This window comes from Watersipora subatra, chromosome 9 (assembly GCF_963576615.1).
Source record: "Watersipora subatra chromosome 9, tzWatSuba1.1, whole genome shotgun sequence".
Classification (NCBI taxonomy): domain Eukaryota; kingdom Metazoa; phylum Bryozoa; class Gymnolaemata; order Cheilostomatida; family Watersiporidae; genus Watersipora; species Watersipora subatra.
Window position 1 is genome coordinate 53,596,304 of NC_088716.1, and position 17,815 is coordinate 53,614,118.

At 35.8% G+C, this 17,815-nt stretch overlaps 1 protein-coding gene across 1 annotated transcript; it reads right to left on the bottom strand.

Moving 5' to 3' along the window:
* Window positions 1-960: 960 nt before the first annotated feature.
* Window positions 961-12,505, bottom strand: LOC137404169 (glutathionyl-hydroquinone reductase YqjG-like). The gene is made up of 8 exons (XM_068090326.1): window positions 12,299-12,505; window positions 9,099-9,277; window positions 7,933-8,002; window positions 6,566-6,767; window positions 3,865-3,958; window positions 2,635-2,773; window positions 2,323-2,417; window positions 961-1,435 (listed from the first exon to the last, which is right to left on the bottom strand). Exons 1-8 carry the CDS (start codon window positions 12,381-12,383, stop codon window positions 1,346-1,348), a joined length of 954 nt encoding a protein of 317 aa, XP_067946427.1. The 5' UTR covers window positions 12,384-12,505; the 3' UTR covers window positions 961-1,345.
* Between the last annotated feature and the right edge of the window lie 5,310 nt (window positions 12,506-17,815).

The following is a 17,815-nucleotide window of genomic DNA, read 5'->3' on the forward strand; positions in this document are numbered from 1 at the left end:
TTAGTTGACAAATTATAACTATCAAACATTATATCTGGGTAAGGCTTTTCGTCGACAAAAGAATCAAGCCTAGCTTGGCCATATATATTTTTAAAACTTGAAAACAGAATTTTTTAACAGAAAGCTCATTAGCTCGGACCGCGTACTGGTATTTTACATAGAGGTATCTTTGCTTTTGATAGCCTGATATCCTAGTTTTTTCTTTAGCATTAAATAGCAAATCACTAGATTAATTGGTAACCTCTTGGTACTACTTTGTGCTACACGGGAAGATGCGCTGTGATAGGTTAAATATCTAGTTGTTCCTAGGATGTTATGCAGTGTAAGATACTGCCAATGTTATGAACGGTTATTAACTGTGTGAAATATCATAGCTTATTTCCCAAGAACAGTTAAGATGTTTGTGTCTAGATCTCTAGCTTCATACTGAAACCGTTTTTGATTCGTGTTACAAAAATAAGTTGTTTTAACTTATTATTATTTGTTGGTAAAATAACTACATTGTCCAACAATTTGTATAAGTGATGATATCATGTACATACATGCCAGGTATTGTCTTATCTGGCATGTATGTTAATGACATCTGACATATCTGATATGTCAACATTTGCATGTACAGTATATGACACTGACGCCATCTGAAAGTTGACAGTAAAAAGTCAACTGGCAGTAGTGGGGTGATACAATATATATGTACTAACGAATAAGTACAATTGAAAGGTAATCGCTTTCCTTGTATTTATATATAACTTACTCAAAAAGTGCTTGTTGTAAAATGAAGACATACACAAGCATGTTTAAACATGTCTTTATAAGTGGCTTAATTATAGTAAACTAACACGAGGACTCAATGATATTTAAAATTTTGAAATAAGTTGCATCTAAGTTGATCTCTTGAGAAATGCGCATGTCTCAAGATGTAGAGAAGAACAGACTGAAACCTCATAACTAGAGGGTAAATATTAATTGAAAAATTATATTGTAATAATTATATTAGATCCAACTAATCAATTTTTTTAAATCAAAAGTAGCATTGATTAACAATTTAGTGTAAAATAGATAAATGTTAAAGGATTACCCATGCATATATAGAACAACTGAACCATGGATAAACAATCAACAAGACTTCACATAAATAATATGATTAGCTAATTCCAACATGCACTTTAATACACCAAACTTAATAAGTATATATAATCTTAAGGTAACCAGCACCTATTAACTGCACAACATACCAAATTCAATTTTTATAATGAAATGACTTCACTTATACTTGCGCTACATGTAAAATATGACAGACAAAATTGGGAAAAAAATGGGTTTGTGTGGTAATTGTCTCCCCTGTCTACATATTTTCTCTGTGATGAGGCTCTTCGAAGTCAATGAGAGGATTTATGGGCACAATACCGAAAGGATTGACGTGCAGCATATTAGCCTACAAACAAAAAACTAGTTTGAGCGAAATATTACAACCCTTATATTATGTTTATACTTTATGACCAATAAAATAAATAATATAAAGTGTATATATTTTGTGATAATTGAGAAATGTTTTAAAGAAATATAAGTAAATATACTATCAACACCACTAATTTGTTTCTCTATGTAAAGCAAGTCTTTGTGTCAAAGTTTCTATAGCTATGCTAGTATTAGCCTCAAATCACACCATGTTGTGTCATTACATCATGTGAACATAATATTTTGTTTGCTTAATATAATGAGACCACACAATGGGATTTTTTGGCCAGTTTTAAAGTAGTGTGTTTTCTTTACGATGAAGCATCTTTCAATTTGGTTTTCTAGAAGACGCTTTATTAATTTAGTTATCAGATTAAATCCAAGAAGATTATCTTAAGCCCATAGTAAATGTCTGATGATAGTGCAAACGATAACAGAAAAACTATGAATGACATAGTCGAATCATATTTTTAGTGAACCTCTAAAACTATTAGCATATAAACTCCTCTTGATGCTGAAAAACTCAGGTGATGACTCACAAATACTACAACTCAAATTTCATTGCAGATAAAAGCGCTATGTCTAGCTGTTTCAACTGAGCCATGTTCATTTAACTAATCACCTGCATGACTTGTCACTTATTGCCATTCATTAGCTCATAAAGAGTTCTCAACTGCCACGAATGGTTAATGAAACCAACCAAGGTTGTTTACCACCTATTTTGTAAGAGATTAGTTGATAATCACGCATACCATCCATGACATTCAGAAGCAATAGCAAAAACGTAGGAAAGATGGTTGAAACCATTGAAGGCTTATCATAAACTCAACTTCAAGTGCATTCCTGATAAATGCATATACTTACATAATAAAGCTGGACTATATGATTCATATTAATTGTTTCCTTAACTTCTGGAATCTGGTAAATATCTCTGACATACGGCCACAAGTTGGGATAATCTGTAAACGGTGTGAAGGCCTGAGGTGAGTGAACGGAACAACAAATATTCAGTGGTGTTTATCAAGGATATCCAGCTATCTGGAGTTGTTTTTCCAAATGAAGAGGAGATATTTATAAAACAAGCCATGAAATGACTTAACAGCTTTGTATAAAAGCAATATTCTTTATCTTTTGCAATATAATGGCAAAAAAAGAAAATGTAGTAATAATAGCCACCTATGATTCTCTTTCTGTTACACTTGAAGTGCTGCACATAGACCATATCAAATCTGATGAGGGTGACAAACAGTCTCACATCGGCTTCTGTGAGCTCACTTCCTGTCAAGTACCGTGTCTTACTTAGAATTTCCTCAGCCTGTCAGCAGAAGAATAAGTTTCGAGGCAATCAGCAACTGGTTAGCAAATAAATATCTGATAATATTAATTATCAGATATTAATCTGATATGTTAATAAAATAAATCATCTGAAGTGTCTGTTCAAAGACTTCCACCCACCTTTGTCCGCTTTTGTTCGCTTAAAGCATCAAAGATTTTAATTTGCATTTAAAAGATGAACTTACACAAAATTTTAGCAGATTTTATCAGAAAGTATCGATATTTTCAATCATTTCTGATCGTTTTAATAGTTTGAGGCATCTGACTGCCAGGATGTTTCATGATTAAAATCAACAAAACTTGACCGCCGTTAAAACGCTCAAAAGAAAAATATGTCTCCAAAAATGATGTCAGTAGTCATGTTTCATGTTTGTCCCTCTTGTTATGATATCGGATATTGTGTTTAAGTTGCAGTGTTACGCGTCTCTAGAGACATATTTAATATGTACTTGCTCTTGATTATCAAAAGAAAACTTCAAATATAACTTCAGAGATAATTCTATAGATGGTTAAAATAATTTAAAGATGGGTTTGGTAGGTTAGAAATTGTCCAACTTTCCTCTAGATGCTGTGTAAACATATGACCACCCGAGGCTGATGAAATCAACTGATGAAATATTTATCACCTCTAAACAATATGCACAATGCTGCAGGCAGTTTTGGCGACGCATTCTTCATCTGAGCGTTTTAACAATGATCAAATTTTGTAGATTTTAATCTAGAAACATCCCGGCAGTCAGATCACCTTAAACATCAAAACAACCGCACATGATAGAAAAATATCGATACTTTCTGATATCTACTAGAATTTTGCGCACGCTCATCTGCAACTAGTTTGCTTTGTCCCTGTAACTGTCACTCATTTTAGCCTATTTTAGCCTACCCATGCCAAAGACACTCATCAAGCACTGAAAGAAACTAGATGATACTAAAATACCCAGAGCGAGCCAATTTACTCTAAGTAGAGGTATGCAGACAAGCTTTAGCAGGTATATTTATTCTAAGTAGAGGTATGCAGACAAAGCTTTGGCAGGTATATTTACAATAAAGATAAGTAGGTTTACTTCCTACCCGATCTAGAGCAGCAAATAGCTCGTGTACTGCCCCATCATAGGCCTCCTGCGTCTGGGCAAATCCAGACCTGTACACTCCATTATTAATCGACCTGCAGTAGATAAACACCACTTCATCAAAAAGTAACAGAAACTCGAAGCTAATCTACCCTATACTCATGTTATTAAAATACACATATAACACTTAATGAAGCCTGGTTTTCATGTATGGCTTGCAAAGCTGCATAGCTTCACCTGTTATTGGGCCATGTTAATAATACACAGCGATTCTCACAGATTTTATGCACAAAATGTCTCAGGATGGCGAAAGATTTTACTGTGTAACCAATTTTACTTTTGCTAAACCAACTGTTAACTGACTAGAAATTCCACTGTCATACAGTCCACGACCAAAGTGATATTGGAAAAAAGAAAGCGTACTGATGGTTGAGAAACGCAATATTAGCAGTCAAATGGCACTGCTGTGCAATAGGATAACTGCAATGGTAGCTGTAATGTACTGGGTGTGGGTGTTATTATATACAACAAACAGCAATAATGAAAGGAAAAGATTATATGTTTATATCTCTCCCCGCAATAGGAGAAATGCAATATTGGCCAATATTAGAAGTAAAATGCACTGATATTATTAGAATAATCAATATTATTAATATAGTAATAATATAAAACCAACGCACAATTTTGTTTACATTTAAAAACGTCATAGTTAGCGATATCAAGAAGTTGTGATATTTATATAGATTTTTAGAAAATCTGTACTACGTAGTCATTGTTCTGTAGTCATCCAAACTTATAATTAAATATCGTAATAATCTCATAAGAATCGTTAGAAAAAATATCGTCATTTCCTTTACTTACACTGCGTTGGACATCAGTTAGAATACCAAAGTACTCCAGTGTCTAAAATGTCAATTTGAAATCGGCAAAAATGAAACGATTTCAGTACTCCTACATTAATTACAGAAACCGTCGACAATGCCATAGACTGGTGAAATGTGCACGTTATTTTTTCGCGAAATGCGCACGATTTAATCGTTCTATTCTCTGTCGCCCGGCGTTTCAATTTCCGGTCTTAACTTTTAATAAACCAAGCTTTTCAAGCATTTTGTGAAGATTTTCGTTTAAAGAAATCTGTCTATTTGTGTATAATCCGATCAGATGGGTAAGTTTTTAGAGAATTTCGATAATTTACAAAGACTTGGTAACATATTTAAATAGGCTTATATGTGTTTTGTATCGTTATTATACTTTAACTAATCTACAAAATGGTGGTTAAATTTGTTGATGAAATTTTAATACAAGGGCGTCTCATTGTTGATGAATAATTTTCGTAAGTTGTGTGCACATGCATTTATCATAAAAACTCCCAAACTTCGCATCCGCTCGTTTGGTCGTGGGATAACTCTTAACTCCTGTGTGATGAAATGGTTGGTTTTGATGAGAAAACTGAAATTAAATATGCAAGGCTTAACAATTTGAATTATTATGCATGCGAAACTGCTTGTACCGATTTCTTGACCAGAACATTAACCATTGCTGATAAAAATGACTATTTACAATAATGTATTAATTCAAAAATGAGAGCTGAACATGACATGAACATGAACTGATCTACCAACCCTCACTCAGTCCGGGTGCAGATCCACATCTTTTATATATCTCGAATAACTGTTTTCTTTAAATTAGAAAAACACAAAATATACATCTACCGTACTTTTCAGACTATTAGCCGCTACTTTTTTCTGATGATTTGAGCCATGAGGCTTATATAAGGGTGCGGCTATATTGTGGCTTTTTCTTTCACCGCTAGGGCACATTAACAAGAATCTTCGGTTAGTGCGCCTTTAGCGGTGAAAGAAAAAATGAAACAATGCCAAACGGTACTGTTCCGTTAGACACTAAGTTAAAAAGCGTCGGTTAATACGAAACAGTACCGTTAGGCGCTGTTCCGTTTTAAACAGCAAAGTTGCTGCCGTGTTAAAAAGCACCGTCCTGAGCTCTGCGGCCTATAAAAAGGTGTGGCCTATGTATTGTTTTATCATTTTTTGGAAAATAAAACAGATACGGCTTATATAGGGGTGCGGTTTATAGTCCGAAAAGTACGGTATTTATTTGTTGGTGCTGGAGAAATATGAATACCCAACTAAATTTCATAATACCAACAAATAAAAACATTATACTTCTTTCCCTTACAGTGGGTGATACGTTTCAGCACTATAGATGTGAAGAGCGACACACATTATTGGCATTTGGACTGCAGCAAGATGTTAATAATTCATGTCAAATTATCAGCTACTTCACTCAAGTATGAAAAAAGTAATTCATCATCATTATATTTCATTATACGGTATATTCACACGAGGGGTAAAACCTAGTTCAGTTGTTAGTCTCTTAGGCTAAGATTCTATTAACATGGTCAACTCTCTATAGCAGACTGGTAGAAACTTCGAAAGTCAGCAGTTGTCAATCCAAATACTTTAGCTCTACATCAGTGATGCTATGAGAATCAATGAATCTCTACTTTCCACCCAGTATACTATCAATGAGACAACATCTTACATGAAATACTTTGACATATTCTAATAACTATGTGTCCATCTTGTACTGTATCGCAGACACCTACGGATAAATCAGACACTTACGTATAAGTCAGACATTTACGGATAAATCAGACACTTACGTATAAGTCAATCACTTACGGATAAATCCACTCATTGACAGCGTCTATGCCAGCCCTCAGATGTTCTGGATAGAGATCCAACTTCTTCTGTTCCTCCGTCTCACAGAATTCATTAAACTCAGTGTTGAGCATCCTGATTATCTCACTTGACTCATTGTTGACTATCTCTTTGTTTTTCTTGTCGTACAGAACTGGCACTGTCACTCTTCCACTGTATGAATCTATGTTACATATAATATCTAATTAGTTATATTACTTGAAGTTAAATATTATTACATCTAAATAGACAAGGAAAACGAAACCTCTCTTCAGCGAACAAATATCTATGGTAACCTACATTCTTTCCGTATCCAATGACATACATGTGACACCAGAAGCAAACATACGTTGACAGGAGGTAACAGGTATAAAAATGTTAGCCTCAAGAATTAGAACTATCAAAGAATAAAGAGACGGTGTAGTGAATAAAATGTCAACCCTTGATGACCAGTGATGTGTTAACATTGTCAAGTAGCCCAAAGCCATCAATAACGTAAAACTAAATTTGCCTTCCTGCCATATACTGACAAGAGGTAACTAATGTCCTAGTTGATGGACATAATCAAATGTGACATCTTTGCCAAAAATGAAACATCTGCTAGTAGCATAACTTAAGCTAGTACCAATTGTAATGGTATGTTGATACAGAAAGTTTGATTTAAAAAAATATAAATGTAATATATAATATATACATGTATAATACAAATAAAATCTTTATATGATATGCTGATAGTCTTTGGACAGAAAATTGATTTATATTCAACATATAACAACATTTACCATTCTAACTTTTAAACTACAATGTACATATCATGAAAAAGTGTTTTGTCTTTTTCAACAATGAGAAGTAGTGAGAGTACGTTTAATAATGTGAGTGGACAGCTTCTCGGGACGTTATGCTATGACCTGCATCATACGCAAATCTGTTAGGTATTTGCTCTCATATACTGACTTATATTGGCAAGGTAGCAATTCAATTTCTGTGGTCTAGTGGATAGCGCGTCGGTCTGGTGAACGGCAGAGTCCGAGATCGCATCTTCTTCAGTATGGAATCGTTATCTCAAGATTTTAAGATCTATAGCTGAAGTGCGTACACACATATTTTGAAAATATTTATATTATTAGATAGATATTGTACATTTACCTGAATCATTTCAAAATGTATTTTACAGTACTGAACTTTTGGCTCAACATACCAACAACATTTGTAATATAAACTTTTGAGGAGTAGAGCTCAGGGCAGAGTTTAAAAATATAAAAAATTGTTGAACAATAACTATTTGTTAAAACTGTAAATTGCTTATCATAATATGTCTCTAATTAGCACTACTGATGAATGTGACTCACCATCTTGTGACCTATAAAGTTCTTTCAGGGTTGAGAAACCATTTATTGTATCGGCAGTACATCCTGGAAGCTGTAACAGTTATGGAGCATCTCACAATGCCAAGTCATCAACAACATGTTGGAATTAATTAACAATTAAATTAATTATCAATTAAAATTGCAAAGCTCTCATTTCATTTCTGCTATTCAGTATGATGACCTAAGAGTTATTAGTTCTCCACATCTTACATACAGTCATGCCTCGATACCCGAATGTCCCAACAGACAAGAAAATCGAGATACAAGAAAATTGAGATACAAGCCAAGTTCCGAGCCTGTTACTGCCTTGAGATACGAAAAAACCTTTGTGATACGAGCCACCTCTCGATGGCCATTAAATGGGCAAGCATGCGAGAGGGCACTTTCAAAAAAAGCATAGCTCAGTTTTTTGTCATATCAGTTTAAACAAAATTTTAAAAGTTAAAACTTATAGTGAAAGTGAGGCAAAAGAGCCGTAAACTGATAATAAAAAATTAAGATGATACCACAATTAAAGTTAAGTAAAAGATTAAAACTTACTTCAAGTGTGTGTTTAGTAAAATAAACTCATTGAAGTTAAACTCAAAGTTTATGTTGTGTTATGTAGCGTGACAAAAGTCTAGAGTGTCAAACGTGTTGCTGTCAAGTCTCTCACACCGTCGTTAGTCACTATGTATGTATCGAGGGTATGAACTCCGTGCAGTATTGTACATAGTAATGTTACATTTTATTGGATATCAAGAGCTAACTAGGTAACTGTTTTGTTTTGTGAGCGTAGGTACTTTAATACAAAAGCTAAAAACATGTGTTCCGATGTAATGTCCTGTGATTAGGTGATTTTTCAATGTATGGGAGCTGATTAATTTTTATGTAGTTATTATATATAGGAACTAGTGCCTTGAGATATGAGCGCATTAACATACGAACGCAGTCCCGGAATGCATTAAGCTCTTATGTCGAGATATGAGTGTATGACGAGTTCTACCAGTTTCATTTAACTCTCCATTTTGTTTTTGCAAGTCAAGACTCTAAAGCAATTAGCCAAGTGTGGTACAAAATACAACAGAAATCTAGTATAATAGAGAATATAATAAAACATTACACTGAGAAATCTACAAAAAAGTGACCAGCTGCAAGTTGATATTTACCTCAGGATGAAACGCCCAGCCGCCCTCCACTCTCTTGTAGCTTACAATATCAAGCGAAATGGTCTTCTGTAAGCCTTTGAGATTTCGTACTATCATAGTCCTGTTAGCCCAAGGGCAACCATAGCTAACATATAGGTGATACCTGCCAGCTTCTGGAATAAATCTTGTACTACCATCAGCTAAAAAATTTCAAGGGTTTATTGAATCGCAAAAATTGAACATACTTGGAGCCGGAAAGAAGAAACTAAGGAAATCAAACTGGAAGAAGGAAGCTTTGGTGTGGAGGCTACAGCTCACTTTTGCATAAATTTATGTAGCCAGTTTTTGCATGCATCGCGCCATAACAAATTCTATGCAAAGGGCACTACGTTTGATGTAGCAGAAAGTACAATAGTTACACGCATATATGTATATACTAGCTAACAGTGCAATACTATTATTCCTGACTATTCATAATAGCTAAATATAGTGAAATTATTACACTATTATATTATTACTATTATATTATTATTATTGTTTCTAGCGAAATGCTAGTATTGATTTTTTGCTTTCTTTACGTATTTTCCTTTCGCTAGCTTTGTTTATCTATATACAGTCAAACATGGATAACTCGAACTTCACCGGACCGAACGAAAGTGTTCGAGTTATCAGAGCGTTCAAGTTATCAGAGCACTGTCACAAGTCCATGTATTTATTTATTTATCAGTAGATACATGTACATATACAAACTATAATACAAATCAAACGCATAAATGGCTTGTTTCAAATTAAATGCTTCTAATGTAAAGTTTAAAACTTTTTTTTATCAAAAAGTATAGAAATTTTTCTATCCCTTGAGATTGGTTTGTTGTTTGAGGTGATGTTATTGCCAGGACGTTTTTTAAATTAAAATTGGCAAAACTTGATCGTTGTTGAAATGCTCAAAGACATTTTTTTCTTTTGAGCGTTTTAACCAAGATCAATTTTCCCGATTTTTCTTGAAGTTTATGCGAAGGTTACCCCACTTTTCCTTGCTTCCGAAGGGCCATCGCTAAGCGGATGTTTGGTAAAAATCAAATTTTACCAAACCTTTAGAAAAGTCGTTGACAAAAATATTTAGCCGATGGTGGTAATAACGACGCTTAGGAATTACGAAAAGTTGAGGTCTACCTCTATGGCTTGGAATAAAGTGATTTTCTAAAGCGATAACAACCATTTTGGTAGCCATTGGGCAAAAAACTGTTCGAGTTAACAGAGTTGAGGTCGAGTTATCTAAAGCAATTTATCATTACGTGGGAACGGACCAAAGAAACCGTTCGAGTTAACCATGTGTTCAAGCTATCCGAGGGCGAGCTATCCATGTTTGACTGTACGTGGGAACGGACCAAAGAAACCGTTCGAGTTAACCATGTGTTCAAGCTATCCGAGGGCGAGCTATCCATGTTTGACTGTATATATTTCTCAAAGTCCATGTGTTGAAAATCCGTCTGGTGGAAATCCGGCTATAGCTATTATTAGAACAGCTGAGCTGGACAACAATACAGACTCAAAGTCATGGCTTACCCTCATTGGAAGCCTAACCTTATTAACTAGCTTAGTGGAGTTTTCCATTGGCAATATGCCAGGCTACTAGCTTGAAAGGTACAGTTGGTTGACAAAGTTTTAAAACCTTTACAGTTGCTTTTATTTTTGTACTTTGAAATTTATAATGGCAAATGTTGTTATATGTTAAATACAAATCAATTTTCTGTCCGAAGACTTCTATTACACGGGCAACGCCAGGTGGCACAGCTAGTCAGAAAATAAATCTGGCAACACATAGTATGTAAGCAGATGCTTCTTTATTGAAAATGGACAACAATGCTGAATCTCCCCAAGTAACTATGCTGATGGAAATACAGTAAGAATAGACTGAGTGTTTTAGATTATAAAGTATACTGCAGGTAACTGTAAAATGCAGCCATTTCTGAGCATGCACACCATATTACCCAACTGGCATCATGCATATAATTGGTTGAAACAGACGATATGTCGTTTAAGGCTGCATTGATAAGTACACAAAACAGAATTATTAAACACCAGATATCTGCTCCTCAATTGGAAAGATATTTCAGCTAGGATACATGTTGTTACTTTAAGAACAGCATAAGGAATTCCCTACGAAACGACATCATAGCCGAAGATGCATTTGTAAGGCTGGTCTGTGCTAGTGTATATGCATAACTTCTGCTTTGGCTAAGCTAGTGCATACTGTATTCAGTAAACTGTTTAAAATAGTCAGCAAGAAGTGAACTTAACCATCTAAATGGCAGCCTATAGGTTAGCAGGCTGTTGAAATATTGAAAACTTTCTCCCTATATTATCTACCGCAACTAAACAGATACTACAAAAGCAGTAACATTCAATTTTAAATTGTATGAATGACTGTCCAGCATGACAATCATTGCCATCATTGGAATATGCAGTGTCTTTATATGGTAACAGATCTACACCATTGTGTGCAACAGCCATGAACTGTTTAGAGGTTATAGTATTACTACCAATGTAGCAGTTTCATGCAGGCATGGTGTAACTTTTCTATTACATGTATTTCTATTTGAGGTTTACAAAAAACTCCTAGGTCCTAACCTTAAAAGACTTTCTGTAGCATTGTACTACACATTCAGCCAATTGTCTCCCATTCGTGACAGAAGAGTGTTTACATGCATCAAAACAACATCGTTTGTCGAGAAACACTGATTTTTGCAAAATTGTAAATAAAACAGTATTTTTAAACTGCTTAAAAAAAGTATTTTCAAAGGAAATTTATTATTTAATTGATTGGATTTGTTCGTGCCAACCCTGCGTGATAATAGCCTACTAATTTCCTACGTCTTGAAATGAAATTACATGTACAATATATTGATACCAGAATGGCAGAACACTCTTCGTGTGCGCGTTATTGTCAGAGCACTTTTGCACTTAATCACATTACTAGTTTCATTAAATGTGTTATTACTTATATAATTAAAAAATACTCTATCGATGTACACTAAAACGGCAACAGCCTACTGAAGTAAGCAGAACACGCGCTTTATGATCTTAAAATTTTATTATGCTTACCCCACACGTTTATAATTCCTCACATAACAAACAACTTAAGATAATTCGTGAGAAACGTTACCACATATTGCACCCATGTGATACCAAAACATCTAACATGAGATCATGATAATAGTTACCTTTTATCCAATCACGAAATATAGAGTCGAATCTTTTAAATGCACCTTTTTCATCAATCGGTGGGCCTTTTTGCACTTGAGACATAGCAGACAAGTGTGGCAGCAAAATGTGTTTGAAATGAAATGACCGCTTTCAACAGAGAAATGCCACTAAACCATACACTTCTTAGTCATCAAGGAACCAAAATGTTTAGTAACATTTCAAACGATAAACGGCATCGTGGGTGAGAGGCGTGTTTGCAAAACCCGTCTTAACAGAACCTATGAAGATAGAGAAAAGCTATGCAAGACACGCCTGTTCGTGGAGATGTCTGGTAGAAAGCGAAATGGTGGAATAAACATCAGTATGGAGCGAAGCGACATAGCCCGCTAACGTTCAATGGATTTAACTTCATGAGTAAGCAACTCCGCTGATTGATTAATCAGAGCCGGGTAATTTGAGACGAAAGGTTCATGGACCAAATTTTATTGACTGTTACGGGTAAACAAACTTTACTGAGTTGTTTCGTTAGATTATAAATGAACATAACATCATATACGAGTGTATTTTAACAATCAATTCTTTTCAATTCTCTATTATGTTGAGAGCTTCAATATCAACCTACTGAAAGAAAACATTCAGATTTCAAGCTACAAATACCTATTCTAGAAGTAGCCAAATTATAAACAACAAATGCACAACATGCACTATTAGCAGTACTGCTTGGCATAAGCCAACACTCATATGCATTGAGCTACCAAAATACTAATATTTTAGGCTTACGGCAGAGCATTACACCAGCAACAAGGAAAGGTTAGCTTATAAAAAGACATACTACAAAAACTGTGCTTTTATAAAATATTAAACAAACTAGACATGTATTTCTGAGCAGTCATAAGCTTATAATTTAGAACAGATTTCAACTAACCATACTAAAATTAAATTAAACAGTGTATTTTTTACTTTACAACAACGTTGATCATAACATATGAATTTGTGTCACCAGAGCTGAAATAAAAGACGTTATTCCAAATCATCATCTTATAAAACATGACATTGGTGACGTGTGAATAAACATAGAGATAATTATTAAATATACGCTGAAGAAATTTGGGCACTAGTATGCTCGAGTGACAATTAAAAGTTATTGCGCGCGCGCACACACACGTGGTTGAGAATCTCTCATCTAAAGCTGTGAAGAGTCAATGAAAAGGCAAGTACATGTACATATAATTATATACTATTATAATATATCTACTATTAGTTGTGAACATACTGTGTCATAGGTAAGTTTGGTGTTGAAAAAAATCAACATTTCTTTCCCAAAAAAATCTACACTGCGGAATCTACATAATGGCTGGTGCTTATGACATGTCTGATTTGAGAGGCCCGGTAAGGTTTAATCTTGATGGTTCTGCTAGTGAAATTAGTGTTGCATGGAAAAATTGGTTGGAAGAGCTTGAGGTTTTTGCTGATTGTAAAGAATTATTTAACACCAAACCTGCTGACACAGTTCAGGATGATTGGGTTAATCAGAGAAGCCAACGTAGAGCATTATTATTGTATTGTGCTGGGCCTCAGGTGAGAGAGGCATTTTGTTTTTTCACTGATACTGGGGCCCTGATGCATATGATAAGGCCATTGCTAAGTTGAACGCCCATTACATTGTCACTCCTAATGTAACTTTTCAAAGGCATCTGTTTTGCAAAGCAAATCAACTACCATCTGAATCGGTTGCTCATTTTGTTTCTAGACTACATAGTATTGCTGAGGGATGTTACTTTATTGATATAAACAGAGATAAAAGACCAAGTGGTTTCTGAGTGCCAGTCAGACAGACTGTGATCAAAATTACTTGAGCACGGGACTGACTTGAGCTTGGCTAAAACATTGTCCTTGGCCGCCACTTCTGGAGCAGTTGAGTTGCAAATCAAAGAAATGAATCTTAGTGCTCAAGTTAATAGGGTTCAATACCGCGAATCTAGAACAATGGTAACCATGAGCCTAACTTACAATCAAAATCAAAGGGGGATTTTTCAAATGTTGAATGTTACCATTGCGGCCTCAAGGGTCATGCTGGAAAAAACCCATCTTGTCCTGCAAAAGGAAAAATGTACAATGTTTGTGGAAGAAGAGACCATTTCGGCGTAAAGTGCCGCAGTAGGAGAAAAACGGACAGTAAAGTACACTAGTTAATTGCTGATGACGAACATGATGAAAATAATGCACCGGGGTATGTGTTTCTTTGTAAATCAAGCGATTCAGTTACCAGGATCAGTGTCAGCCTTAGAGGGGTAAAAGAATTCTGGTAGCAACTGCAACATAGTAAGCAAAATTTTGTGGGAAAACCTGAAAAAAGCAAAATTTATGTGCATGAGCAGAAAAAACCCGAGGGAAATCTTTCTTTGTACATTTCTGACAAGACAATCAGAACACTGGGTTCTTTTCATACTGACGCCTCTGTTAATGATCAAATTATAAATGCTGATTTCAGTCATTGACCATGAGGTTCTGAAACCAATAGTTTCTGAAATAATAGATTTTGAAACCGCTCAGGCTTTGGAGATTTTGAAAATGGAGCTTAGTATCAATACATGTGTCTCCTCTGAATACTCAGAGTTGTGTGACAAATACAAGGAAGTTTTCAATAGTGTAGGGTAGCTAAAAAATAAAAGCATCATGTTGACCATGAATCCTCAAGTGAAACCAGTGGTACAACCATACTGCAGGGTCCCCTTTGGTTTAAGAAAAAAGTAGAAAGTAAGATAGATGAATTACTTTATTTGCGCATTATTGAGTCTGTGGATGGTTCATCTACTTGAGTGTCACCCGCTGTTGTAGCTCCAAAGCCAAATGGAGAGATTAGACTTTGCATTGATATGAGACTAGCCAACAAAGCAGTTTTAAGGGAACGACATCTCATACCTGCTATGGATGAGATGTTGTTAGACATGAATGGCTCAAAAGTATTCAGTAAATTAGACCTGAAATGGGGTTTTCACCATTTCATTGCTGCTGCACCCATATTGGCATGTACCAGTACAAGAGACTGATGTTTCGGATAAGTGCAGCCCCAGAGATATATCAATATGAGATACACAAAGTAATACAAAGTATATCAGTTGTTGCAAATATGTCTGACGACTTAGTCGTAGACATATCAATACGAGAGGAGCACAATGCCAGGCTTGAACAAGTGTTTCAACGCATTAAACAGCATGGGCTCACTCTAAACAAAGAAAAGTGTGTACTGGGAGTAGCAGCAATAGAGTTTTTGGGGCATAAAGTGTCTGAAAAGGCATAGACCCTGGTAAAGGTAAAGTGGAATCTATCCAAAATGCTAGCCAACTCAAAGATGCAACTGAGGTTAGCAGTTTTCTTGGTCTCGTTGCATATTGTACGAAGTTTATTCGTAATCTCTCAGAGCTGGCGGAGCCTCTGCATCATCTGACCAAGAGTCTGACCAGGACAGGTTCGGTCCTGAACAAGTCAAGTCTTTCAATGACCTAAAATCTGCAATGACCCACTGTGACATTCTCGGGTTTTTTGATGCAAAAGCTGAAGGTACAAAGGTCATTGCTGATGCAGGCCCAATTGGTTTGGGTGCTGTCCTTGTACAAGTCATCTAAGGTCATCATGTATGCTAATCTCATGTTGTCAGATGTGGAGAAAATATTTAGCCAAACTGAAAAGGAAGCTTTGGCAATAGTGTGGGCCTGTGAGCGTTTTGAAAGCTGTTTAATTGATATTAAATTTGATTTGATCACGGACCACCAACCCCTTTTGGTTATATACCCGCCCAAGTACAAACCTAGTGCTAGAATTGAGTGCTGGGTTCTTAGGCTCCAGTCTTTTGATTTTAACATTGTCTTCAGACCAGGGAAGAACAATATCGCTGATCCTCTTTCACGTCTGATTCAGGTGCAAACTTGTGGAACAGTCACCAAGTATCAGTTGGAGGATTGTTTCCATGTATATTCTTTGACTGTGCGCTCTACTCCATCAGCTGTGACTACGAAACATATTGAGCGTGAATCAGACCGTGATAGTGAACTGTCGAGTGTCAGAGAGTGTTTGTCATATGGAAATTGGAAAAATTTTACTGGGGAAAAAGGCTACTTAGCTGTGTAAAGTGAATTTTACTCTTTAGGTCAACTGGTCATGAGGGGGTAACAGAATAGACGTGCCAAAATGTTTGAGACCTAGGGTTTTGACTTTGGCGGATGAAGGTCACCTAGGCATAAACAAAACAAAGCAAAATCTCAGGTCTAAGGTCTGGTGGCCAGGGGTAGATCGTGGAGCTGAAAAGCTGTGCCTGTCTTGTCATGGGTGCCAAATAAGTAGCTCTAGTCTTAGTCCAGAGCCAATGCGCTCAACCAAATTACCTTGCGGGCCGTGGGAAGACCTGGCTGCTGATTTTTTAGACCCTTTCCCTACTGGGAAATACGTGTTTGTCCTTAAAGAATACTATAGCAGATATTACAAGCTGGAATTTATGAAATTAATCACAGCAGACAAGACAATTCAAGTGCTTGAGAATATGTTTTATACTCAGTTTGCCTCTTTCTCTAAAGACTGACAATGGTCCTCAATTTGTTTCTTCAGAATTTAAGAATTTTTGTGAACATTTTGGGATCCAACATGTTAAAACCACACCACTATGGCCCCAGGCTAATGGCCAGGTTGAGAGACAAAACCAGAATCAGAATTGCATTCAGTGAAGGGTTAGATTGGAAATCTGAGTTAAGAAAGTATGTTATAGGCTAGTTGCCCACCCTAGCACTGGGCAGTCACCAGCATAGCTGCATGGTTAGGACGAAATTGCCCTAACTTATAGAATCATTTAGGGATTTAGCTGTGTCTGACAGGGATAGCATGGTTAAAGGACTTAGTAGGTTATATACTGATCAAACTAGAGATGCCAAGCCATCACAGGTTGCTTTGAGGGATCAAGTACTGTTGAAAAATGAAAAAAATCCAAGGTTGACACGCCATTTTGTAAAGATCCTAGGGAGGTGGTTGAAAAATGTGGTAGCATGATCACTGTTAGACTGAAAAATGGTCGTAATTACTCCAGAAACAGTACTTTTGTTAAACCATATTTGCTGCCGGAGTCTGGTGTTGTTTTTAGGCCTGACGAGGCAGGTGATATGGTGGCTGTGATACTGGTGTTCCCTAATGACATTGCTGCAGATGGAGAAGATATTATAAGTGAACCAGCACCAAGGAGAAGTAGCAGAACTTCTAATCCACCCGCTAGATACAAAGACTATATCACATACCAATGTATTCCCATTTCAATATTACTAGTGCTAATTTAGGCGTTTCAGTTTGACTATATCTAGTTCTAGAAACGTTCACGAGAGTTGAATTACTAACAATTTATTATTTTACATTGGCATTATTTTGCATTTGCGCTTGTACAATCTAGCAGCTTACAGAGTGTAACATGACTGTTGAAGAAGAGGCATGTTAAGTTTAGACATTGGAGTTATTCTCTTGATATCAATAACTGCTGTGTTATTTTATAGTGTGTA